General features: G+C 45.4%; 1 protein-coding gene across 1 annotated transcript; it reads right to left on the bottom strand.

The window, feature by feature from the left end:
* Positions 1 to 1,179: 1,179 nt before the first annotated feature.
* pofut1 (protein O-fucosyltransferase 1) lies at positions 1,180 to 27,189 on the bottom strand. Its single transcript, XM_084333280.1, has 7 exons — positions 27,050 to 27,189; positions 23,396 to 23,517; positions 13,558 to 13,740; positions 9,034 to 9,146; positions 7,493 to 7,685; positions 4,686 to 4,928; positions 1,180 to 1,954 (listed from the first exon to the last, which is right to left on the bottom strand). Exons 1-7 carry the CDS (start codon positions 27,159 to 27,161, stop codon positions 1,763 to 1,765), a joined length of 1,158 nt encoding a protein of 385 aa, XP_084189406.1. The 5' UTR covers positions 27,162 to 27,189; the 3' UTR covers positions 1,180 to 1,762.
* Positions 27,190 to 27,966: the final 777 nt, after the last annotated feature.

The following is a 27,966-nucleotide window of genomic DNA, read 5'->3' as shown; positions in this document are numbered from 1 at the left end:
ACGCCTTATATACCATCAGATACATTCAATCTGGTAATGACGCGACAAATTGCAGCCCTCAACCTTTCATACCAGTCAGCTGATTTACCCACAGCGCAAAGGCTTGCTGTAGCGTTAAGTAAACAAGCTGAGGCTATCGTTACTTGGAAAAATCAATCAATTTATTAATGAAAAACAATAGAAAAATGTACAATGCATGTAGAAATTCAACACATTAACTGGCTTAACAAAGAGGGAACACAAACTACTACCTTGACCCTCATTCCCAATCCCACACGATCACCTCCTCCACAATGATCAAATAAAAGCACAGTGCAGAGCATTATTTTGTCTTCACCACCGCCGTTACACGTTTGTTCTCATTCACAGTGGGGGCTGTTTGTGTGGCCTATTCCAATAAGAGGTACTGTAGGCTGCAGACATTTGTCAGGTTTTCAGAAGAGGTAGGGGGGAAAACAGTCTCCTTTCCTCCCCTATAATTAGTATGTAGTGGATCAGTCACAATGCACTTCTCAGGAGGGAAGGGGGAGAGTAGCCTTTAAGGAAAGGGAGGGAGGGAGGGTGGGAGAGAGGAAGAGAAGGAGAGAGAACATGATCACTGACGTTACGATCGGTCTTTCCCAGGCTTCAACACGGTGACCTGAGCTTCTCGCTAACTTGACTGAAATCATGCAGAACATGGCTGCAGCTGCATAAATATGGTATATTATAAGTTACATGAACCGCATACTTCCCTGATGCAAGGAAGATCCCAAATCTTCACAAATGGGCGTTCAAATACTGGGCGTACTTCCAAGGCAGGGTACAGAGAGAGACGATGGATTGTGTTGCCGTGCATACCAATATATCCCAGGAATATTCCCGGGATTTCAAGTATCGAGTTCGGCACATTGGTAAACATCACATTACCGTTTCAAAATGACCCAAATAAGCCTGGTTATGAGAAGGTTGGATAAGATACACTGACTGGACACACCCCGGTATGTGAAGGCTATCCTGGTTATTATTGTTGGGTGTTGCCGTCTGTGTGAACGATAATACTCTCAGTATTCAGACACGTCTCTGGGCAACAGCGACAGTGTCCACGCCACCATGTCCCACAAAAAATGTTCACCCACGTCGCCGGCTCCCTCCACCCTATCCCCTAAAGCCCCCCCCCCCCCCCGTTCCTCCCAGATTAAAAAACCCATTCTATAAAACCGGACCCGAGCCGGTCATCCTACCTAGGGTTGGGCACCGAAAACAAGTTCTAATAGGAACCGGTTCCTAACTTCCGGTTCTGTTTTTTTTACTTTGTTACAGTACAGCAACCAAATTAAACTGTATCAAGTCAACTGAAAATGTGAATAGTATGACATTTTTTTTTTTTTTAATTTTCAAAAAAAAAAAAAAAAAAAATCTCCTGCGAAATAAGCTGTGACCTGTTTTGACCTGCACCTCAAAGAATCGGAATCGAGAATCGTTTAGAACAGGAATCGAAATGGAGAATCGGAACCGGAATCGTTCAAATCCAAACGATGCCCGACCCTACTCTCAGGTGCTCAGGGCATTCGACGGAGAGCAAGCAGGAACAGGGAGGTAGCCGTTTGTACCCTTTGCTCTTCATACTACAAACGGTCACGTCACCCAAATGGAACGGTCTCTCACTCCCGCGGGCATCAATAGTCCTCCCTGACGGGGAGTCGTTCAACAACAGTCTCCACTTCTAAAAAGTCTTCCGTCGTCTTGAGTTCTACAACCACGGCGGTGCGGGACGTCCTGGTCAGAGCTCCTCCTTGTTGACCGTCCCTTGCCGGTCCATGCCGAAGAAGGAGGACGGCCGGCCGTGGACGTCCCGCTCCCGCTTCACGAAGCCGGTGAAGGAGGAGACACAGTTGCCGACGAAATGGTCGGCCTGGCCCAGGATGTACAGGTCCGTCTGGGCCGAGTCGGGCCGCACGCTCACCACCTTCACCTGAGGAGGAAGACAAGGGGATGTGTGAACCCAGGAGAACAGCGTTTTTTTTTTACTGGTCGTTTATAAATGGTAAACGGTGCATTTATATAGTTATTTTATCCAAAGCGCTTTACAATTTTGAATGAATGAAAAGTTTATTTTTGAACATGTTATTCTCCACATTTCTCCAAACAACTCACGGTATCTTGTTCCGTCAAACCAAACAATCATAACAACAAATTAAAAAACATTAAAAAAAAAAAAACATAAAAAAAGAAAAAAAGGAATTATAAACAAGCAATGTATTTGGTTAGCAGACATGTCCAAAAAAGGAGTAGAGGGAAGCTAAGCTTATTGATCCCTACCCCCTTACATTTATATTTGTTCTTCCATTAATTTTACTAGATATAACATAATTTAGTATATTACAATATAGAATATACTTTTACTTATATTAAAAGAAAAAACTTGATTCACTTGACAGCAGTGAATATAGTACAGCACTACATACACAATATAACATAACTTTGTTTATCCTCAATACTCATTTCTGTATTTCTCTAATGTGTATTTTTATCCTCACATTTGACCCATTCACTCACACACTGACGGCGGAGGCGACCACGCGAGGTGCCGACCTGCTCATCGGGAGCAATAAGGGGTTAAGTGTTTTGCTCAAGGACACTTCGACACGCTGCCCGGGAGGAGCGGGAATCCAACCGGGAACTTCTGGATTACCAGGCGACTGCTCTACCTCCCGAGCCACTGTCGCCCCCTTATCTTATCACACTGGGGAGGGTTTATAACATAATTATGGAGGGTTGAAGGCTGTCGAAGTGTCCTTGAGCAAGACACTTAACCCCCAACTGCTCCCGATGAGCAGGTTGGCATCTTGCATAATCGCCTCCGCCGTCGGTGTGTGAATGTGTGAGTGAATGGCTAAATGCAGGGAACAAACTTAACTTTTTGACTTACCAGCCATTTGGCTGGTAGATTTTAAAAACTACCAGCCGGGCAGATTTTTTACCAGCCAAAAATTATAAATAGCTTTTTAGTATATCACCATGTGTTATTATTACTATATAATACTCTCATATGCTATTTTCAATTAATATCATAAACAACATAAGGAATATTAGCATAATTTTGAGTGGACTGAAGGAATGAGTCAGCGTTAATAGTTTTAAATGCAAATAATTGATTGAAACATAGAAGTGGGGTCGGGACACACACACACACACACACTGTGTTTCAACTCACCACCCCGGCATCATATTGTAGTCTGTCTTCAAACTTCCACTCCTCTCGAAACTTTTTTATATTTGAATATCAACATTATCTGTCCATCCTCAGTAATCCTCAGTTTACTATAATATACTCCTGTCCTGAGTCCTGACTAGTGACTTCGTCGTCTTTCCAAACGCACGCACACACACAGGGAAGGGGAGAGTGCCCCCCCCCCCCCCCCCCCCCCCATTTCCCTTTCCTCAGTCCACACTGTCTGCTGTTCACTATGGCTCTGCCTCGTCTGATCAGGATTAGCTTGTTAGCTTACGTTAACGTTGTAGTGATTGGTACATAAACGTTAATTTCGGGCGATGTGGGCATAAAGGAATGGCGACGTGCAAAGCATGTAGATGCATTTGACTCGTTGTGAGAAGAAAAAAAACACCACAGACTTATTTTGAGTCTGTAGGCGCACTGCTGTGTTAACGCTGCTGTGTTTAACGCTGCTCTGTTTTCAAGAAACACGGAGTGGGCGGATATCATATGACTTGCGGAGTTGCTACAGGTTTTTCAAAATAAGAGTATCATATGAACCGAACGTTGCTGCTAGCTGCCGGAGCCCCGATATTATGACTGGAGCTGCGCTTGGGGCGGAAATGAGACCCGCACAGGATTTTCAAAATAAGTATCGATATGAACTACACGCCAAATGGCGGGCAGACCTATTATTTTTAGTCGCCAGACGTTAAATCTACAGGCCATTGGCGTAGATTATTTTTGGTTATTTTGTTCCCTGGCTAAATGTGAGGCATAAGGAGCGAGGCGCTTTGGATAAAAGTGCTATATAAATGCAGTCCATTTACCATTTGGAACCCATTCAAGATCAGAATTAACGGTGAAAATGCTTGTGGAATTCATTTAGAAACAAGCAAAACAACGAGCAAAAGATACAAATTACGTTGGCTATTATTTTTATCTTTATTATAATGAGTCTCCTCAGTCTTCTTAGTTAATATTCCTAACTGGAGGACAGGTTTACAGGTCAACATGTGCTATTTACACATTTCTAAATCTTTTAGGTAATCAGAAAAAGACAGTTTGAGATCAGATATATCCGATTCTGTGCCGGTCAAATTCATACACATGCGCGATGGTTCAAGGCCTCACGCGTTGCTGTGAGGCGACAGTGTTAACCACTACACCACCGTGCCGCCTGTAGTGTGGTAGTGAAAGTGTTAAACCTTCTGTAGTGTGGTAGTGAAAGTGTTAAACCTTCTGTAGTGTGGTAGTGAAAGTGTTAAACCTTCTGTAGTGTGGTAGTGAAAGTGTTAAACCTTCTGTAGTGTGGTAGTGAAAGTGTTAACCCTGTGTAGCGTGGTAGTGAAAGGGTTAACCCTTTGTAGTGTGGTAGTAAAAGGGTTAACCCTTTGTAGTGTCTTAGTGAAAGGGTTAACCTTCTGTAGCGTGGTAGTGAAAGGGTTAGCCCTCTGTAGAGTGGTAGTAAAGGGTTAACGGAGCCTACCTTGCCCTTGAACAGCTTGTCTATGTCCTTGCTGTGGGACTCCGAGTCGGTGGCGATGTACACGGAGCGGGCGGAGATCCTCCTCACCCAGAGCTTGACGGCCCTCCGGATCTCGGCCAGGTCGGGCAGACACATGGTCATGGTGAGGGGCAGCGCCGTCTGCCGGTTGTGGCCGACGCACTGAGGAGACGCCATGAAGTGAGGCCCGGCGTCACCGGTCTGCAGCATCTTACAGGCGTTTTGCTGTGGGGGGGGGGGGGGGGGGGGGTGGGGGGGGAGACAATCAAAAAGGAAGACAGGTAGAGGGGGGGAGTGACAATCAAAAATTACTTTTTAAAGTTCTTTATTTTGTATCGTTACTTTGCTCCCATATCCTCAATTTAGTCGTCATGCCAATTCTCTTCCTGGTCGATGCGCTGCTCTACTGTCGGTCTGGGGAGGGTGTAGACTACCACATGCTGCCCTACTGTCGGTCTGGGGAGGGTGTGTAGACTACCACATGCTGCCCTACTGTCGGTCTGGGGAGGGTGTGTAGACTACCACATGCTGCCCTACTGTCGGTCTGGGGAGGGTGTGTAGACTACCACATGCTGCCCTACTGTCGGTCTGGGGAGGGTGTGTAGACTACCACATGCTGCCCTACTGTCGGTCTGGGGAGGGTGTGTAGACTACCACATGCTGCCCTACTGTCGGTCTGGGGAGGGTGTGTAGACTACCACATGCTGCTCTACTGTTGGTCTGGGGAGGGTGTGTAGACTACCACATGCTGCCCTACTGTCGGTCTGGGGAGGGTGTGTAGACTACCACATGCTGCCCTACTGTCGGTCTGGGGAGGGTGTCTGAGACCTCTGATCACTTGGTTTGACGCTCAAGCAGCCGTGTCTTGGCGACCATTGGAGGAGAAGATGGTGTCCCCATATAGACTTCAGGATATTGTGTGTGTATACCAACATATCAATTAAGCAATGAAAATTACGATTTGGCCCTCTTATCACACATGTGATCCAGACTTGGCGTGACACCCAGAAAGTGGGTACTAACCGCCATCAATGGCACACGCATTCCCCTCTATTCAATAACAATCTCCTCCTTATTGGACAACAGCCTCTTAGGTACCCTAGATGGGAAAAGAAAGGCATCCACACGTTGGGGGATATCTTCGATAACTCTGGTCTCCGCTCTTTCCAGGATCTATCCAACGGATATGATCTCCCCGGTACCTCCTTTTTCTTTTATCTACAAATAAAAGCAGCTCTGAAAGCTCATGGTGTCCCATGGGACGTTCCACTAGTGCATCACCGTTTTCACAAATTATTTTATGACAAAGAGACATCGAGAGGCTTCGTTTCTGACTTTTATCGCCATTTACTTATGTCCTCATATAAAGACCTCCCCCTGGATACGATTTGGAGAAAGGATGCCCCAGAGTTGGATGTAGATTTTGATTGGGATGCAGTCTGGGAAAATGTTCGGCTATCCTCACGCAACCCAGATCACCAACAGATTCATCAAAAAAAATTCACAGGACTTATTTGACCCCTAGACGATTGAATCTAATGGGTCTCAGACCCGACTCTCGATGTACCTTGTGTCCAAACGGTGCCACCGGAACATTTATGCATATGTACTGGGAATGTCCTCCTGTTGAGCGCTTTTGGGAAAATGTTACCTCTCAGCTCTCAGATATTTTCTCTGTGACCATACCTGTCTCCCCTTCTGTATTGTTATTGAATGATGTCTCTCAATTACCGACCTCTACACATGTGAAAAGACTCATTTTAGCCGGCCTCACAGCCGCCAAAAAATTGATTGCCTCACACTGGATTCACCCAGATAAACTCTGTCCAAAGGTATGGATTCTCACCTATCTTGATGTGATCTATCTGGAGATATCCACTGCACGTGTTAAAGGGGTTAATGAATCTAATATCGCGATCTGGTTGGCTGCTGTTGAAAAGCTAAAAGAGCGCATATCAATTTTGAGTACTGAATAAGATATTATGACTGTAACTCACGTTGAGATCCTGGGGTGAGCGGGGGGAGAGAGCGAGCGAGTGTCCATGTGTAGTCTTAATTTTGTAGTTTGCTTTTTGTTGTCGCTGTTTATATATATTTTTTTATTATTTTTTCCTTTTCCTTACATAATTAATTTATACTACAACTATTCTATTTTCATTATTCTGATCGAATTGCTTATACTGTCATTATCGTTATTATTATTATTGCTGTTATTGTCCTGTGAGTTCTTGTTTATTATTATTGTTACTGTATTGTGTTGTCTTGTTTCGTGTAAAAAAGAGATACAAATTAAACAAATATTTTATCAAAAAATAAATAAAATAACATTGAGCGAAATCGATTTTGTGTGGGATTATTTGTGTGTATGTGTGTGTGTGTGTGTGTATGCGCAAGTCAAGGTTCGAGTTTTTATTTGTCACATATAAGGTACATGTACATTACAGTGAAATGCTTGGTTCTGTATGAGCCCCTGAGATTGTGCTTCATACAGTAAAAAAGTTAAAAGAATAAAAACCAAACACTACACAAAATATACAAACTAAAGTACAACCTAAAGTACAAACAAAATGCAAAAATGAGGTAGAGATGTAGTGTAAATCTTTTAGTAATAAATAGATAAAATATGGCGTAGTGTAAAAAAAAATAGTTTAAAGTGAATGTTAAAGGTGAGTGTTTAAAGTGAGTGAGTGAGTGTGTGTGTGTGTGTGTGTGTGTGTGTGTGTGTGTGTGTGTGTGTGTGTGTGTGTGTGTATGTGCGCGCGTGTGTGTGTGTGCGTCGCCAGTCTCACCCAGTCGATGCCGATCCTGAGGTGAATGGCGACGTACGGCCTGGTGAGCAGGCTGGCGATGGTGCGCTCCCCCTCCGCCACCATGCCGTCAGACCAGACCATGTAACGCTGCAGGTCCACATGCTCCTCCAGCACCGGGAAGGTGGCGGGGGCGCCGGGCAGGGCCAGCACCGGGTGCTCCGAGGGGGGGAACCTACTCAGAGAGGAGGAGGAGAAGAGGAGAGGAGAGGAGGAGAGCGTGGAGGATGAGAGGGTGGAGGAGGAGAGGGTGGAGGAGGAGAGGGAGGAGGAGAGGATGAGAGGAGGATGAGAGGGTGGAGGAGAGGGAGGAGGAGAGAGGAGAGGAGAGGATGAGAGGGTGGAGGAGGAGAGGAGAGAGGAGAGGAGAGGAGAGGAGAGGAGAGGAGAGGAGAGGAGAGGAGAAAGTGGAGGAGAGGATGAGAGGAGGAGGAGACGGTGGAGGAGAGGAGAGAGGAGAGGAGGAGAGGAGAGGAGGAGAGGAGAGGATGAGAGGAGGATGAGAGGGTGGAGGAGAGGGTGGAGGAGGAGAGGAGGAGAGGAGAGCAGAGGAGAGGAGAGGATGAGAGGAGGATGAGAGGGTGGAGGAGGAGAGGGTGGAGGAGGAGAGGAGATGATGAGAGGAGGAGGAGGCGCAAGAGGAGGAGGAGAGGAAATGAGGCCAAGATGAGAAGCACGTTCAGCCAGAGCCCCCGACACTCCACTAACCGCCTCGGCCAGTCCTTCATGCCAGCGGCCATCAGGCTCCACAGCCGTGGGCAGAGACTGGAGAACTAACGGCTGCAGAACTCGAGCACTATTTGTAATGACTGACCACTAAGTGTGTCTGACTCTTAACCACCGAAACCTACACGGACTACAGCGTATGCCGTATATCATGCCAGTTAGGGTACAGACCTGCACCTTGTGTATACGGTTTACTTTTTCTATTGTCTATATTTATATTGTAATGTATATTAATAACCAATAGGGCATACAGACCCTCATCTGCACCTTTGTTTACACCGTTTATTTTTCTCATATATTTCTATTTCAGAGTTAATTATATTGTTTTTCCACACTGCCCACTGCTCCTAAATAGTTGAGAAAAAACGCAGAGGACAAATTCCTGGTATATGCAAAGATGTACTTGGGACATAAAGAGATTCTGAATTCTGAAATACAAAAATATGAATTGGGCTAATTATTATTATTATTATTATAATTATTATTATAATTATTATTATTATTATTAATGACTGACGTGTCAGTCTTGTGACCTTCCATTAGGTCAGGGGAGGAAAATGAACAGGAAGATAGTGGGTCATTTTCAACAGGGATATAGTGGGTCATTTTCAACAGGAAGATAGTGGGTCATTTTCAACAGGGATATATATAGTGGCTCATCAGTCCCTATCATCACGCCACACGTGGTCAGGGTATTATGTGCCCGTTCAGAGATATAGCAGGTTGCAGGGCAGACAGACTTACAGTGATACTGAATATACTATACATGTTGAATATGAATTAAATCAAGAACTCACGTCTTCATCCAGTGAGGCTGGTGGTAGACACCGAAGGAGATGCCACTGAACAAGATGGACTTGTCAAAGTCAACCTCGACGTGGTCCCAGAACGGACCGAACGGGTTCCCGTCCTGAAGAGGAAACAAGAACCATCCATGTCAGGCCACTGAGACAGTGACATCACAGTGACATCACAGGCAGGGTGACTACAGGTCAGGCCACTGAGACAGTGACATCACAGGCAGGGTGTTGTCCATAGCTACCAGCAAGTTACATGTAGACATTTTTAAGACCTTTTAATGCCACCATTTAATTACATTTAAGAGCAATTTTGCAATAAAAACAAGCACCAAATGTGAACTTATATAGGCATTCTCTTCTGAGTGCCTATGTTTTGGAATATGCTAATTGAGATGTGCTTTGATTATGAAACACCCATTTTCTTTTATGAAAGTGTGTATTACAGTTCCAGTAATGGATCAAATAAAAAGTTAATTAAATTAAATGAATGAGTAATTACGCATATTGATCAGTGCTGCAAAATAACAATAACTGGTTGAGTTAAACAACATCTGTCCAAGTTTATTAATGTGAAGAAATACATTTGTCCTTAATGATATTAATCGCTACAATAGCCTAGAGCCAGGGTCTGAAATCAACGATTTGGTTCAACTGCCAAGGTCTTGTGTAGGCTTACCTTTCATCACAATCTACCGGGCTACTTGTAAGACTACTGTGGTTTCTGTGGTGGTTGGGTGGTTAGTTTGTTTTTCTTTCGCAACAAACAATGCTTTTCTTTTGAGGCCAGAAAGAAACTTGTTCAAACCACATTCCTGTCTGTAATTGACTATGGTGACATAATATATAATATGCATGCTGCCTCTTCACTGCTAAAAAAGCTAGACAGTCTGTACCATGCCTCTCTGCACTTCATCACTAGTGCCAAAGGGCTTACTCACCATTGTGTGTTTTTATATATAAGGCCGTCCTAGGGAAGCTTCCCCTATATCTTTCCAATCTAATTTGCTTTGCCTGAGTCTAGCAGCTACCATACCAGATCCACAAGACTCCCAGAATACACACTGAACTAGGAAGGACATATTTTTCTCGCTTTGCACCTTGGGCATGGAATGGGCTACAGGACCATATCCACTTAGACACCCTGGTCTCGCTCTGCGAATTTAAATCTCATTATTACATAACTTCCTACAAGAAGAATGTTGCTGCTTTCTGTAGTCGGGTCCCCATTGCAAAGTTACTGTATTACCCTGTCATACACTTTTACTATCATGTAGACTATTCCGTTTTGTGTTTTCATGTGATGTATTATATTGTATGCATGCACTTTTATTATGTTCTTGTGTGATGTATCGCACATTTTATTGCCGTGTGATGTATCGCAAATGTTATTGCTGTCATCTTGGTCAGGTCTCCCTTGCAAAAGAGATATTGTATCTCAATGGGACTTCCTGGTTAAATACTTTTTTTCTTTTTTTATAGTTCAAGTTTTGGTTTATTTGTCACATATAAGGTACATGTACATTATAGTGAAATGCTTGGTTCTATATGAGCCCCCAGAGATTGTGCTTCATACAGTATAATCAAGGCAGAATGGCAAGTTCTATAGACCTGTTCGCTGTATACGTCAGACTCAGTATGCGCATTAAAAGGAGGTGTATTTCTATTATTGGGGTTAACTTGTGGAACAATGCTGATATACAGTTAAGAATGAGTAATACGATTTTGGTTTTTAAGAAAAAGGTTTGTAAAGCTATTTTTGAAAACTACAAGAGTGAATAACACTGTTTTGTTTGCTTTATTTTTTTTATAATACGGTTTTGGAATCTACATTTTTGTATTTTTTTTGTAAAGCTAATTTTGAAAACTACAAGGTTGAATAATACTGTTTTGCTTGCTTTTTTCTTCTTCTTTAGAATACTGTTTGAGTCTAAATCTTTGTATTTTTTTGGTAAGAATATAGGACAGGCACATATAACGGTAAGCACTATGCTTCAGTCTGTACCTTTTCAGTCACTGTAAAAATCAAATATTGATAAATGGTGGTGTATATTGTATTGTGTGAGATGATGACTGAAAAAATAAACTACTACTACTACTACTACTACTACTACTACTACTACTACTACTAGTATGCGCATGCATCACAGGGGCAAAAAGGCAGACTACAATATATTTGCATTTGTTAGCCATGCTAGTGATCTAAACAATCAATCCATGCCAAAGCTAGTTATGTAAAAGTGGAAACACTCACACTCAATGCTGATTTGGCTAAATGACATCCAGCCGTTTTCGTTTTAAACTCCTTTTTTTCCAGGGCAGTGCCATGGTTTCTCCACAGAGCCCTGTCGTATTGTTTTATCGCAGCAGCTCGCGCAGGTACGGGGCAACTTAGTCACCTGACTCAGTTAGTATTGCTGATTGGCTCGAATACGGTATGTTTGTATACATCAAACAGGTCTATGCTGAGTCATTTAGACCCCAGCTGTATTATTATGGTAGTTCTCCGTTTCATAGTTTATACATGGCTTTCAAATAAACGGGTACTAGTTACACTGCTGGCCAGTATGACTACTACCATACTGTACATACATCTGATTAGCACTACACTCAGTAGTACTAATTTGTATATATGTTGTACCCCGTTTAATCACCTGTACATTGTATATTGCACTTTACTGTTACATTTGCACTCTGATTTGACACCAAACTTCTTTTTGTTGTACTGTATTTGTGCTGTATGATGAGAATACATTTCAATCTAATCTAATCTAATCTAAATCCCCACCATAAATGCAAACTGATAACTGTCACATTTAGCCTACAGGCAGCCTGTTGTCATAATGAATCTAGTCCACTTCCTCTTTCAGAGACTGATGATGGACTGATGATTGCCCCACATTTTACAGCTTGTCCGTTGTCCAAATATTGGCAGAGTTAGACAATTATTTACCCGGCAATATTTCCTACACATTATTTAGCCTATATCGTTCCTCACCTTTCTATTCTGAATATGGAATGTGGGAGGGACCGTGCAACGTCAATCACCAGTACAGGTGACGGGTAACACTCATGAGAGTGTACAATAGTCATTAGGGACAAAGTTTGAGAACACAAATAGCAAAGACTATACCGTGATAACCAAGGGATTAAAATGTAATTTTTTTTTTTTTTTTAAACAGACATTTGGCACTGGATCCTGCTTACAGTATTCAAAATATAAATATTAAGACCCTTCAGATTTAAAACTGATTCACGACTATTAATACTTGTTAAGGCCTTTTATTGGTAAATTCTAAGAAATGTTTAGACTTTTCAAGGAACTGCATCAGACAAATTGACAACACATGTACCAATAAATAAACCAAGGGTGGATAATGTCACAGCCAGGCCACGAGAGGGCAGCATTTCACTGCCCGTTACCATCAGAAGGACCACTACTAGCACTCTCAATCCAACCTCAATGATGCTCAATGACTCTATGCAACACTAACTAACCCATCCATCTACATTCACTGCACACACATCCACATGCAGTCACTCACTTTAAACATTCACCTTAGACACTTTAAACACTTTTTAACACTAGATCATATTTTTATCTATTACTAAAAAGTAGGGATGTCCGATATTATCGGCCGATATTGGCATTAAAATGTGATATCGGAAAATATCGGTATCGGTTTTCAAAAAAATATATATATATTTTCTTACATTTCTATAACCTTTATTTACCCAGGCAAGCAAGTAAGAACTAATTCTGATTTTATTTATTGTCAAAAGTATGCATAATGTTGTGTTAATTCCACAACAAGAGATATGTAATGTTAATTACCTGAAATTATTCCGTTTTGGGGGGGGGGGGGGGGGGGGGGGAAACCCTGCATATATCGTATCGGTTGATATCGGTATCAGAAATTAAGAGTTGGACAATATCGGTATCGGTAAAAAAGCCAATATCGAGCATCCCTAAAAGCTTTGCACTACATCCCTACCTCGTTTTTGCATTTTAAAAGGTTTGCACTTTGTACTTCATCGTTTGCATTTTGTACTTAATTTTGTACTTTAGGTTGTACTTAGTTTTTATATTGTATATATATAGTAATTGGCCTTTATTCTTTTTACTGTATGACGCACAATCTCAGGGGGCTTGTACAAAAACCAAGCATTTCACTGTAATGTACATGCACCTTATCATGTAAACCGGTGTCGTATTGCTCTGCGTTGTGTTTTTCTATTCAACCCCTGTTAAGGGATCGCCCTGAGTGGGAGTTGAACCCCGGTCTCCCGCGCCACGGGCGACATCACAGACCACTGTACCAAGAGGTGAATTCACTTTTTGTGTCTGGATGCCTCTGGAGAGTGAGTTTTTACTTGCAGTACCGCTTAACGTCCACAGCCACTTCACTACACACAGTCCATCGTGACCGTGTGTAGACCGTGACCGTGACCGGTACACTTATACGAATAAAACAAAACTTGAAACTTGAACCTCTACTCGACTGTGCCTTGCCCCGTTCTCACCTTCATCGGGCATGACTTCTTGTCCACGCTCCTCGACGCGGCGCTCTCGAAGCAGTAGGCGTGCCTCTCTCCCGGGGGCCAGTGCTCCGGTGCCAGCTGCTCCATGAAGGCCTCCAGACTGACCACGCGGTGGTAGGCGGACAGGGCCTCCAGCTGGAAGAACTCACTGTACGGGACGTGAACCTGCAGCACGGCATTTAAGAGAAATGTCCGGCAGGATGTAAACAAGAATAGAATTGACCCATCTCAAAACCCGCCCCTCTCTTCTCAATCCACCAATCGCCAACGTTTGACCGAGGGAAGCGTGAAAAGAGGGTAGGGGTTTTTGCGATAGGTCAATTGAATCGACAAAGAAGTGAACCGCAATTCTATTGGCCAACTGTCTCTGGCACAATGATGACATCAGAGGAAAAACCTAGGATAACTTTGTGTGGCGTTAGTGCTTTGGCACCTGCACTTAGCTGGCTAGAATAAATAACATGAAGGTCCTGGGTTCGAACCCCAGCAGGGGGCCTTTCTGTGTGGAGTTTGCATGTTCTCCCTGTGTTCGCGTGGGTTTCCTCCAGGTACTCTGGTTTCCTCCCACACCATGAAGACGTGCATGTTTAGGCAGGGACTACACATGAAAACTAGCTCATTAGCTAATTCTGGCACATTTATACATTGATGTGGAAACTGAATATGTTGTTTAATGTGCACTGTCCCTGGGTAAAAAAAATAAAAATAAACGTAATATGAATGATAGGGAATGGGATGCATACGAATGATAGGGATGGATATGAATGATAGGGATGAATATGAATGATAGGGAGGGATGCATATGAATGATAGGGATTAATAAGAATGATAGGGATGCATATGAATGATAGGGATTAATAAGAATGATAGGGATGCATATGAATGATAGGGATGGATATGAATGATAGGGATGAATATGAATGATAGGGAGGGATGCATATGAATGATAGGGAGGGATGCATATGAATGATAGGGATGAATATGAATGATAGGGATGCATATGAATGATAGGTGTAACTGAGGGGTACAATTCCCTGACTGTATTACTAGATATGATACTTACTACCACTACCTTTGTACTTAATATTCGGCCACCCAGTACACGGCATAAATATATTATCATGAACACTCTCACGTAGATGAAACGGATCCAACACAAATGTACGAATTAGAAACAGGTCTTTATTTCCTACACAGCGATGGTGTGTAGAATAAGCACTTAGTCACTTAATTACATTTATGAATTGAAATAGTATGCACTTTTATGGCAAGGAGTATTCGTCGGTATATCAATAGATAATGTCCAATCTCTGAAGGCGCAGGTGGTAAATATACGACCTGGAATAGTTAAGGAATAACAGCAATGATACTTTAATGATTATAGGCTGGATACACTAGAGGGGGTTAATCCGGTCGCTTGTAAGCCGACAGGAGTAGGAGGGGGGGGGGGGGTAGAATCCAGCTGCCTCGTCCGGCCAAGGGTATCCCAGGTGAACCCACTGTAGTGCCGTTCAATGCGCCGGCGATCCTTGGACCACAGATGAAAGCAGGTGGACTCTTTGTGGGCCGGCTCTCTCCGGTCCACGGGGGAGAGACGTGAAGAGACCTCGTCTTGCAGAGCGTCTCCTCACCTTGCGTCCTCTCCAGGGGGGGGGGTTCCAACACACGGCAGTGTCGGGGGTCTTTATCCATGGAATAATCAACGTATCCAAAGCATAATCCGTGCCTGGGAAGGCGGGCTGTCGTCAGTAGAATAATCCGGTATACAGGTCCACTCGCTCGTCGGCTCTGGGGCTCCTCGGGTGCAGCTTCACATAGGGTCAACCACCCTGGGTAAGCAGCCAGTTCTCTGCCCGAAACGATGGGGTACTGACCACGGTAGTATTCTCACCGCACGAAGCACTATATATTAACAGACTATTATTAGCTTAATAGACTACGTCCAACTCGACGATATAGTGCCAAATATGACTATTCAAATATTAATATACACGATGTCTCAATACCGATGGTAGGCCGAACTTGGCCTTACTCCCACACGTGGCATCGCGGGGAGGCTTTACGTCTGTGACTCTATTGGAGGGTAAGAAACTGGACTGAAAAGAAAGTCCTACTTTAGTAGCGCAGTATATATACGCACTATGAACAAATAGTCCCATTAGTGGTGCGGTAGCCAAATTCCTACGCGGAACTAGGACTTGTTCGTACATGTCGAGCGGTACGTTTGAACTGGGTCTGAGGGGTATGGCAGCCTGGCACCAAGGTCTCGACCAATAGTAGAATGGAGACTATTATGGGATGTTCAGTAGGCTAGAATGGATATTCAATGCATATTGTACAAGGAATATACAAGGGATATCAGGGAATATTAGAGAATATACAAATACAATTAAATATATATATATAAATAAATATATATATTCGGTTTAATCTGGCCCTTCACAACAGCCACCCCCTGAATAGGTCCCAGACCTAATCAGTTAAACAGAGACAGATTAATCGCGTTGTCTATTTACACATAAGGGTTTGCTGTTGGGGTCAGTCAACTTCACAAAGTCATAGGGTTGTAGGGTCATGGTCATCATCGATTGTGTCTGGGAGTCGAGGCAGTTCTATGAGCCTTGCCATGGGACGGGTGTAAGTGCGACCCTGGACGAGCACTTCAGCTGCTCGGACCTTGCCGTCGGCACCGGTGATCACTTTGCTTACGCGGCCGGCCGGCCACATAGCTCTGGGCAGTGATTGATCAATAATCATGACGACTGTTCCTTCTGTCAAATTGTCTCTCTCCTTTACCCACTTCTGGCGGGTCTGTAGAGACGGTAGGTAGTGCAGTAGGAAACTGTTCCAAAACTTGTCGGCTAATACTTGGCTGTACCTCCACATTCGTCGGCCGTTCGCTTCTTCAGGCCGGTACATTGTCTGTGGTAATGCAGGATCTAGCCGCCCCATCAGGAGTGTGTTGGGGGTAACTGGGTCGATATCCGCCACATCACTGGAGACATATCCGAGGGGCTTCGAGTTAAGTACTCCCTCAATCTCCGTGAGGACTGTCATTGCTCCTGCGTGATGTACATCCTCATCGTATTTCTTTATAATCAGCTCTGTGACCTTGTGTCGGCTGTTCAATACGATCGGGTATTTAATGTCATCCGGTAGATTGGGGGCTCTGCGTAGGCGACCACCCACTCTGATGAGGGTATGAGCGTCGCTCTCGGGGGCCAGGTGAATTAATCTGCTGTCGGATGGGACGGGCTTTCCTCCCTGTAGACAGGCCAATTCATCGGGGAACGAGTCTCTCTGGGCTCGCTGCAGTAGAAGCAATTCTGCTTCCTCGTAGTTAGCTGCTGACATATCAGCGGGGGACTTGCACTCCGGGTGGTACCGCAGGAATGTTCTTTGTTGTGCACTCTCTATGGACGTGCAATCGTTTATGTTAGGGTCGGTGGAGGCTACGGTGCTCAATCCACAGAACACAGACTTCTTAATTTCCACCTCCTCTGGACTTGCTTCCCTCGGGATAGGCATGGGCCACTGTCCTTCCGGGAGTCTTAGGAATGCGGGGCCGTCACTGTAGACATTGCGACGGGTGAGGTCATCCAGGGGCATCCCCCGGGTGATGACGTCAGCTGGGTTCTGTTTTGTATCAACGTAGCGCCACTCTGTTTCTCCGGTTAACTCTTCGGTTAGGTCTTGAATCTCGGTGACTCTGACTCCCACGAAGACTTTGTACTTGCATGAGTCCGATTTGATCCAGGCGAGTCCCGTCGTGGAATCTGACCACAGGATTGTTCTAGACACCGGTATGGTGAGCTCACGTTGGATGAGCGTGGCTAGGTGCGCTCCGGCTAGGGCTGCGCAGAGCTCTAGACGTGGGATAGATTGTTGCTTGCGTGGGGCTATTCTCGAGCGGGCGAGGACAAATGCTGTGTAGATCTCTCCCCCCTGGTCTTGGGCCCGCAAGTAGGCTACTGATCCTTGTGCGACCTCTGAGGCGTCACTGAAGACGTGTAAGTCCATTTTACATGTCTCTGGCCTCACCGTGGGTGGGAAGTAGCTTCGGCGCATATTAACGCCTGGGAGTGAGTGGAGCTCCATCTCCCACTCTCGCCAGGTGGATGCAAGGTGTGCGGGGATGGGGTCGTCCCAGCCCTGGTCCTTGTCCCACAATGCTCGTACAATCATTTTTGCCCTGGTGGTGTACGGTAGAATACATCCTAGCGGGTCATATTGTCGGGCGAGTGTTGTGTACACACTCCGTCTGGTGGTCGGCGCCGCCGCCGGCCTTCCCTGCTCCGTAGTCAGGGGCTTGTGTCTGTAGTGAAGCGAATCTGTTTTGAATCGCCACACCAATCCCAGGGTCATCTCCTGGGCTTCTCCCGGGATTGTAGCCATCCAGGTCTCGCTGCTGGCTGCCTTGTCCTCGGAGGAGAGGCTGCGCAGTACTTGCGGATCGCTGCTGGCCCACTGCCTGAGATCAAAGCCGCCTTTGATCAATGAGGCGCGGAGTTTAATCAGGAGAGCCTCGGCTTCTTCCTGGGTTGAAAGGCTTTGTAGACAGTTGTCTACGTAGAAGCTGTTCTTTACGCTGTGTCGGACCTCTTCGTCCGCTGCTGGGTCCTCTGCTACATGTTTCTGTAGTGCAAATGTCGCACAGCAGGGGCTGCACGTCGTTCCGAAGGGGAGGACTTCCCATTGGTAGATGGCTGGGTGCTCATCTCCTGGCTTCTCTCTCCATAGGAACCGTAACAGGGGCTTGTCCGCCTCTACTAATCTCACCTGCAGGAACATTCCTTTAATGTCCCCGCTGATGGCCACCCTTTCCTGGCGGAAGCGGAGTAGAACGCCGAGTAGGGAGGGGCCGAGTGTGGGACCGGGCAGTAACTCTTTATTCAGATTTTGGGATCCGATCTGGTAGCTGCAGTTAAATACGATGCGGTCTTTACCGTTGTGATGGACCTTGTGGTGGGGCACGTACCACGATTCAGTGGTCTGGTCAGCCTCTTTAATGTCCATCTTTGTGACGTGTCCCGCTGTGATGAGCTTCTCAATCTCAGCGCGGTATACACTCTCTTGGGCGGGGTTCTTGGCTAAGCGCCGCTCCGTGTTCAGCAGGTACCGTTCTGTGGCGTCTGTCTTGGCGTGGAAAGTAGGCATTCCTTCTCGCCGCAGGAGTGGCGTGGCGTATCTCAACGCGCCGTTGACCGGGACTCTCTTGGTCCCTGTCTCGAGGAGGTGAATGGCGTGAATGTCATCTTTAGAGCGAATGTCTTTCTTTCCGTTCTTAAAGGGCATCTGTTCCAAGGTCCATAGCCGCTCTACGTGTTGCAGGAGTGCGGTTTCTCCCTCTGTGACTCGGGAGTGGAGACATCTAGTGGCTGTACTTCGGTTGAGAGATTTGGCGAGCGGGCCTTGGAGAGTCCATCCCAAACGGGTCTCGACTGCTGCAGGACAGCCTCGGGGTCCGGTATGAACCCGGTCTATCGGGACAATGAGGTCTGCATGGTCGGAGCCTATCAACAGGGTCGGCATAGCATTGTCTATGAGCGGGATCGGTAACTTGCGCAGATGTGCATATTTCTCCATCAGCTTGGCGACGGGGTATGTGTACCGCGACAGTCCTATTTCTTGGCTGGTGAAAGCGTCTGCAATCTGGTACCGTCGCTCAGGCTGGCCGCTTGCTGCGATAGAGAATGAGACATTCTCGCCCTTTATCGTCTTCAAATCTCGTCTTATTGTCCGAATTGTCATTTGGGTTTCGCTTCCCCGCAGCCCTAGCTGGGCCGCAGCGGAGGCGAGCAGCAGGGTCTTCTCTGACCCGTCATCGAGGACGGCGTAAGTGTCCAGGACTTTATTCTGGTAGCTTAGTGTCACACGCACTACTTTTAGGAGTACTCGGGCTCCACTGCTGCTGGCGGGATCGATGTACATGACGCTCGCTTTGCGGCTGGATGGTGCAGGTGAAGGGCGCCGTCTGTTACTGTCGTGAAGTATGTCCAGATGGGCTCCATCGCACTTGGTGCACTTTTTCTTTAAGCGGCATTCGGCTGCCATGTGTGAGCGCGCACAGCGAAAACAGCGCTTGTTGGACTTTATCCATTGACCTGCTTCCTCCGCGTTCAGCTTGGGGAAGGAGTCACATTGCGCTAGCCAGTGTTCTTTCTCACAGTAGGGGCACACTATCTTCCACTTCTCCGTTCTGGAGGGGGTACTGTGGCTCCTGCTGCTCGGTACTGACTCCGATTGGTGCATCACAGTCACCGATCTTCTTCCATCATTTAGTCGTCTGGTTCCTTCTCTGGAGCCAGGGGTGCTCCGTCCGAATGTATCTAGCCGTAGGCTGCTGACTTCTCTCGCCAGGAAGTCTGCTAGATCGAGGAGGTTCAGTTCGGGGCCATTCGGGTCTCTGTGGTCCCTCTGCCGCCTAAAGCGCTCCTGACGAGCGGGCGGCAGCTTCTCCAGAATCCTTTCCACATTTGAGTTGGCGTAAAGTTCATACTTCCCCTTCTCTCTTTGCGCTCCCAACATCCCTACCAGGGACTGCACTCTGATGGACAGGTCGTCCAGTGCTCGATTGTCTATTGCTGGGGGTAAGCGGTCGATGTGTCGGATCTCCTGGATCACGTAATCCCATATGCGCCCATACCTCTGGTCCAATGCTACCAGCGCTGCTGTGTATGGGGTGGTGGAAGTCGCGTAGGCGAGCGCTATATTATGTGCGCGGGGTACCTTTAAGTGCTGCAGTAGGATGGCGTATTTGTGGCGTTCATCCAATACATCCACCAACATGGTCTCCAGACACATGCGGAGTTCTGTATACTGGGCCCGGTTCTCTTGGGTGAAGTCGGGTACCATAGGCGTGCCAATGTATGACGCTGACTGTGGATACATCGGCGAGCGTTGGGGGAGAGGCCTCCTAGGCGAGTCTCCTCCCGCTTCTTGGTATGGGCTGGTACCGGCAGTGTACCATGGCCCGCTTGTCCAGGTGCTGTTCCTCGGTGCGGGTCGTGCGTCGTGCTCACCCGTGTATAGAGTCGGGGGTCTGTAGCGCAGCTCCGCGGGAGTATAGCCTGGGCTGTACCGGACCTCCTGGTCCGGTAGAGTACTGTGCTGTCTTCGGGCGTGGTTCTCCTCCTCTTCCTCTTCGTCTTCAGTTAGGTCATCCAGTGCTTGTAGTCTCTGGTTTAGCCTCTCCACAGGATATGCTGCTCCTTCCCGGTTGCTAGGTCTCGCTTGGACCGGTGGGGGGAGGTGGTCTGTGGGGGTATAGACCTCGTCTGTTGGTCAAGTTCAGGGTTGTTTACTCGGCTAGGGTGTGTCTAGACGAGTTCCTGGAGCCTCTGGCGGAGGGAGAGGGTGTTGTCCGTCTGATCAGCTGTTCTATTAGTTGCGCTTGCTGTCTGTCGCGCTCTGCGTCCCGTAGACCACCAGCAGCTGCTCGCTGGCTGTCTGCTCGGTCTCGGGCCACATTCTCTTCCATCTGAATGCGTCTTATTTCTAGACGTATATGCTCTTCTTCGCTCCGCTGCTGGATCTGCAGTCGGTCGCGTTCAGCAGCGGCGTTCAGGCTGATGAGGAAGGCCTGCTGTAGGGTCCTCTCTGCCTCGCTGGGAGAAGGCGGTTGTATAGGGGAGCCTTCCCTCGGGGTACTCCTTGCGGAGCCTTGGAGCTCTATCTCCATGGTGCTCTCCCCGTCTTCTTCCGTGCCGAGTTCTCTCTCGGTAGCGTTGTATTCCTCCCGGGACTCATCGGGGACTACTTCTTCAGTACTGGCGGGGTGTGAAGTCATGTCTGGTTCCCACTGGTCCCCACCGTGAACTTGGTCAGTTACATTAGAGCCCGTAGGGGCCTCTATGGTCGGGGTAGTCTGGGCGTTGGGGTTAGACATACTTTTACTTTCTAGTTTTACCGCGTTTACTGTTAGTAGAAGACTAGGTTGTTGACTGACAGCGTAAGCCTCTAAGTACTGAGGGAGCCGTCGTTCGCGCTGCGGGCGTTGGTTAGGAGGATCGTTTCGTGGAGTGTTCATCATAGGCCATTTCAATATTAATAACACTATATTAATATTACACTAATTACCATCCGGCTCGAAGGACCAATTGTAACTGAGGGGTACAATTCCCTGACTGTATTACTAGATATGATACTTACTACCACTACCTTTGTACTTAATATTCGGCCACCCAGTACACGGCATAAATATATTATCATGAACACTCTCACGTAGATGAAACGGATCCAACACAAATGTACGAATTAGAAACAGGTCTTTATTTCCTACACAGCGATGGTGTGTAGAATAAGCACTTAGTCACTTAATTACATTTATGAATTGAAATAGTATGCACTTTTATGGCAAGGAGTATTCGTCGGTATATCAATAGATAATGTCCAATCTCTGAAGGCGCAGGTGGTAAATATACGACCTGGAATAGTTAAGGAATAACAGCAATGATACTTTAATGATTATAGGCTGGATACACTAGAGGGGGTTAATCCGGTCGCTTGTAAGCCGACAGGAGTAGGAGGGGGGGGGGGGTAGAATCCAGCTGCCTCGTCCGGCCAAGGGTATCCCAGGTGAACCCACTGTAGTGCCGTTCAATGCGCCGGCGATCCTTGGACCACAGATGAAAGCAGGTGGACTCTTTGTGGGCCGGCTCTCTCCGGTCCACGGGGGAGAGACGTGAAGAGACCTCGTCTTGCAGAGCGTCTCCTCACCTTGCGTCCTCTCCAGGGGGGGGGGGTTCCAACACACGGCAGTGTCGGGGGTCTTTATCCATGGAATAATCAACGTATCCAAAGCATAATCCGTGCCTGGGAAGGCGGGCTGTCGTCAGTAGAATAATCCGGTATACAGGTCCACTCGCTCGTCGGCTCTGGGGCTCCTCGGGTGCAGCTTCACATAGGGTCAACCACCCTGGGTAAGCAGCCAGTTCTCTGCCCGAAACGATGGGGTACTGACCACGGTAGTATTCTCACCGCACGAAGCACTATATATTAACAGACTATTATTAGCTTAATAGACTACGTCCAACTCGACGATATAGTGCCAAATATGACTATTCAAATATTAATATACACGATGTCTCAATACCGATGGTAGGCCGAACTTGGCCTTACTCCCACACGTGGCATCGCGGGGAGGCTTTACGTCTGTGACTCTATTGGAGGGTAAGAAACTGGACTGAAAAGAAAGTCCTACTTTAGTAGCGCAGTATATATACGCACTATGAACAAATAGTCCCATTAGTGGTGCGGTAGCCAAATTCCTACGCGGAACTAGGACTTGTTCGTACATGTCGAGCGGTACGTTTGAACTGGGTCTGAGGGGTATGGCAGCCTGGCACCAAGGTCTCGACCAATAGTAGAATGGAGACTATTATGGGATGTTCAGTAGGCTAGAATGGATATTCAATGCATATTGTACAAGGAATATACAAGGGATATCAGGGAATATTAGAGAATATACAAATACAATTAAATATATATATATAAATAAATATATATATTCGGTTTAATCTGGCCCTTCACAACAATAGGGATGAATAAGAATGATAGGGAGGGATGAATATGAATGATAGGGATGCATCTGAAGCATAGGGGATGCATATGAATGATAGGGATGCATATGAATGATAAGGATGCATATGAATGATAAGGATGCATATGAATGATAGGGATGGATATGAATGATAGGGATGAATATGAATGATAGGGATGCATATGAATGATAATAAAGGAGAATGCAGTTCACCTCACTGTCCATTTAATGGAACACCTTGAAGGATAGAAGAGGGTCTCCGGTCGTGACGGTACTTACGTTTGAGTACGGAGGTGCATGGTGCCGGTACACTATGAAGGGAGGGACCGCCAGGGTGCGATTCACCAGCTTGGCGAAGGCCAGAGACCCCAGGAAGTGATCGGCCTGGTTCCCAAAGCGACCTGAGGAACACGTGGGAGAACATCGCTGAACATTTAACGTAGCATTAGCGTAAAACGATCAGCCTACTCATTTAACGTAGCATTAGGCGTGTTTGAGATTACTTTCGGCAAGCGAGAGTAGATGGAGGAGTCAGAAAGTCGAACACTTCAGACTTGACGAAAGCCTGCTCGCCTATAGTCTCGCATGGCAGATATCACGTTCACGTTCCACACACACACACCGGTCCAGCTCATTATAAATGCGAGGGCCGTGTGGAAATAGAAGATGGATCAAAATTAGATTAGATTCAAATGTATTGTCATCACCAGTCATCACTAGGGATGGGTACCGAATTCGGTAATTTTGAGGTACCGAACCGAAACACGTCAGTACTACCGAGTATCGATTCAAGTGAGATTTTTCTTTTACCTTTTATTACCATTTTTTTTTTTTTTTACCTTTTCTTTTCATGTCAACGTTCACACGCACAATATATGCTTACCTAGGATTTGACTTGATTCAACAACAAAGCAGTCGGAGCAATGGCAAGCCGAAAACGGTCGAAATTGTAGTTATTTGAAGTTTGGATTTTTTTTTGCGACTGAGGTAGGTAAATAAAATTTCTTGAGACTGTCACTAAAGTACCGAAAAAAGGTACCGTTGGGTACCGGTATCGATTCACAGGTACCGGTACCGTATCGGTTCAAATGTGAAAGGTACCCATCTCATCACACTATATACCTATAGTGGAATAGACTGTAGAGCTGCCGCGATTACCGCATTACCGCGGTATCGCTGTTACATCACGGCCACCGCAGAGTAGGCTGAATACCGCGTCACAGCTGTTTTTTATAATAATAATAATAAATTACCCTCCTCTCGTTGGGCTTGCGGCTCTGCAGATATACCCTACTCGTCTATCGAGGTTCCAAGCGACCCTATTGGGTACCAGAAAAGTCACGTGAAACATTGCAGACCACTGATTGGTCAGAAGAGAGACGCGTCACACGTTTTTACGTCCTGAATGTCAGGTCATCACAACACGGCTAATAACGTTAGCTTTAACTCTCCGCCGGAGTGGACTACCATCGCGCCTCAGGAGTACTAAACGAGACATAATGATTTTACTGTCTGCAACGAATGTTATAATAAAAGCCCTTCGTTCTATACACTTGTCTGATTGAAAACTTTATTAACAGACCGCAGAATGGGACAACTCAGCACGCTCTGAGCAAAGAAAGGAACTGAGATATGATAGAGTATTGCTTGCTATGGTCCGGTAAATACGCTGATGTTATTGAACGTATAACTATATAATGTCAATGCCACAAAACGAATGGCTTTATTATAAAGTAGTAACTTTATAGTAATAATAATAAGAAAGGGTCGGGGGGGTTAGGGGTAACCACCCCTGCCCGCGACACCGAGTGAACTGCGCATCCGTGTTTCACTTTCAATAACTAATGCGTGCTTGCCGAATCCCAAACAATATTCATGCTGCAAAGTCATCCTCTAAAGATAGACATTTAGACTAGAGGCAGGCTATATGCTATAAAGAGTAGACTACTACTAAAAAAAAAATGCATTCAAACTTTTTTTTTTTTTTTTTTGTGTGCGTGCGGTAAAAACCGCGGCGGTAGGAAATATTTTGCAAATTTGTGCGGTAAGGAAATAATCAATACCGCGGCAGCTCTAATAGACTGCATTAATTTAATATACCATATTTATACCATCTTGTTGCGCGCTCCTGCCCACCGCAGCACGCACGCACGCACATACACACACTGCTGAATAATTCTGTTTTGCATCAATATAATATACTGTGTATATTGAGGCAAAACAAAATTATTCAGCAAACGCTTTATCATGTAAGATGTGCAACGAGATATTAAAATAACATAACATACCACTAACGTAAAACGTTCAGCCTACTCATTTAACGTTGCGTTAACGTAAAACATTCAGCCTACTCATTTGACGTTGCGTTAACGTAAAACATTCAGCCTACTCATTTGACGTTGTGTTAACGTAAAACATTCAGCCTACTCATTTGACATTGCGTTAACGTAAAACATTCAGCCTACTCATTTGACGTTGCATTAACGTAAAACGGTCAGCCTACTCATTTAACGTTGCATTAACGTAAAACGTTCAGCCTACTCATTTGCGGGGGAATTTCTTATTGCAAAATTGAGGATTCAGAGACTTACTTTTTTTTCATTGCAATAACTTGTATGTAGTATGAATTTTTGTTTAAATAAACCTAAACTTGAAAATTGGAACGCCCTACCCAAAGCTGTAAAGGGATGTGAATCACTACCCACTTTCAAAATCACTCTCAAAGAACACCTACGGGAGACTGCAATTCGAAACTGGCCCCTGTAAATGTCCTAACCCAACCCCCTCCAATGTACAGTAATTTACCTAGTATGGTTGTCAATATTCCAATGTACAGTTTTGCTTGTACAGTTGTACAGTGTTTCCCCCCCCCCAACCCCCCCCCCCCCCCCCCCCCCCACACAACCCCACCCAACCTCCTCCAATGTACAGTTTCTACGTCAAATGTATATACTCCCTTTTCTGAACTCTTTTTGTATCACAAACAGTACTGCATTTGCAAATCTGGTATGTCATAAATGTATAGATGTAGCAGTACTGTCTATCTGTATGTCATCATGTATGTCATATATGTCCTGATGAATTGAAAATGGGGGACCCTGATGTAAACAAGACGAAAGTCTTTCTCTGGTCTGCATCCCCTTAACAATTGTGTGTATTGAGCTGTACTGTATTGTACCCATTCTGCAATCAGTTAATAAAGTTTTCAATCAATCAATCAATAGTAGGACTGCTATCTTTACTAAATATAATTAAACTTGCAAGTGCATGGTGTAGGAGGACTGCTATCTTTACTAAATATAAACTTGCAAGTGCATGGTGTAGTAGGACTGCTATCTTTACTAAATATAAACTTGCAAGTGCATGGTGTAGTAGGACTGCTATCTTTACTAAATATAAACTTGCAAGTGCATGGTGTAGTAGGACTGCTATCTTTACTAAATATAAACTTGCAAGTGCATGGTGTAGTAGGACTGCTATCTTTACTAAATATAATTAAACTTGCAAGTGCATGGTGTAGTAGGACTGCTATCTTTACTAAATATAATTAAACTTGCAAGTGCATGGTGTAGTAGTAAGCCAATTTGCATCTCCAAGTGGGCAAGTGATGTGATGATTAGAGGCACAACCTTTGATTCATAAACTTTCAGACCACTTATGTCATTTGAAAAACTGTGTTTTAGAACCGCTGCATAACATAGAAATTAATGCATTTCTTGCCACAAAAGCCTTGCTTCTACATAACCCAGTGATCGCTGTTACAATGTTGCCATCTGAAACAATGACATGATGAAGACTACAGGCTACATTGTTGCCATTCGGTTGCTGGCTGACTGACTGACGTCCCGGTAACATTAGCAAAGCTACATGGCGCTAGGTGAAGTTTATGATATTATTATTATTATTATTATTATGATGATATTATACTGTTACCCATGCACGGGCAGTACAGAACGTAGCCGCTCTCGTCCCACTGCAGGTCCTCCTCGGCGAGGGCTGCACTAGTTTCAAGCACAAGTGCATAAAGTAAACAAGCGAGAAGCATCACTTCCGAGGCTCGCTGCTGCTTCTCCGCCGCCATTGTGGTTCATTCTGCAACCCAGCATGCACTGCGCGGATTTGACAGTTTCAGTTAAAGGGGTATTTCACATTTTAATAAAGGAGCCAAACTGGTTTGTCACACAGTTGGAGGAAGATTGATTGATTGGTTGATTGATTGATTGATTTGATTGATTGGGAACTGTACATTGGAGGTCGTTGGGTGGGTGGGGGGGGGGGGTAACTGTACATTGGATTATCGACGAAACCTTACTTGGTCCCAAGAAGGGGGTCTCGTGTATTATTGGGTTAGGACATTTACTGTACATTGGAGGGGGTTGGGTTAGGACATTTACAGGGGCCCGTTCAAGACGTCCAAAAAAACACAAAAAACATCAGTGTTTTTGGGGGACAAGAAACATTTGTTGTTGTTGTTGCTGTTGTTGTTGTTGATGCTGTTTGTTGTTATTGTTGTTGTTTAGATTAGATTATAAATTAAATATATTGTCATTATACAGCACAAGTACAGTACAATGAAAATAAGATGGCATCTTGTAACCGTAATGTGCAAGGGCAATATACAATGTACAAGGGATTAAACTGGAGTATATATAAATTAGTATTACTACATGAGTTGTTGTTTTTGCACTAGAATGCTTAGCATGACACTATCAAATGCTAATAATCTCTTGAACCAAAACACTAGTTCAAGTTGTTTTCTGAATGGACTGGAAGGACATCTATTCTGTAACAAGTCTGTAAAAAAAACCTATAGTCTGTAAAATTCCCTGAATTTCCCCAAGAGGATCAAT

The sequence above is a fragment of the Notolepis coatsorum genome (genome assembly GCF_963971535.1).
Source record: "Notolepis coatsorum genome assembly, chromosome: 17".
Classification (NCBI taxonomy): Eukaryota; Metazoa; Chordata; class Actinopteri; order Aulopiformes; family Paralepididae; genus Notolepis; species Notolepis coatsorum.
The sequence above is the reverse complement of the archived record's forward strand: the minus strand, read 5'-3'. Positions and strand labels throughout refer to the sequence as shown.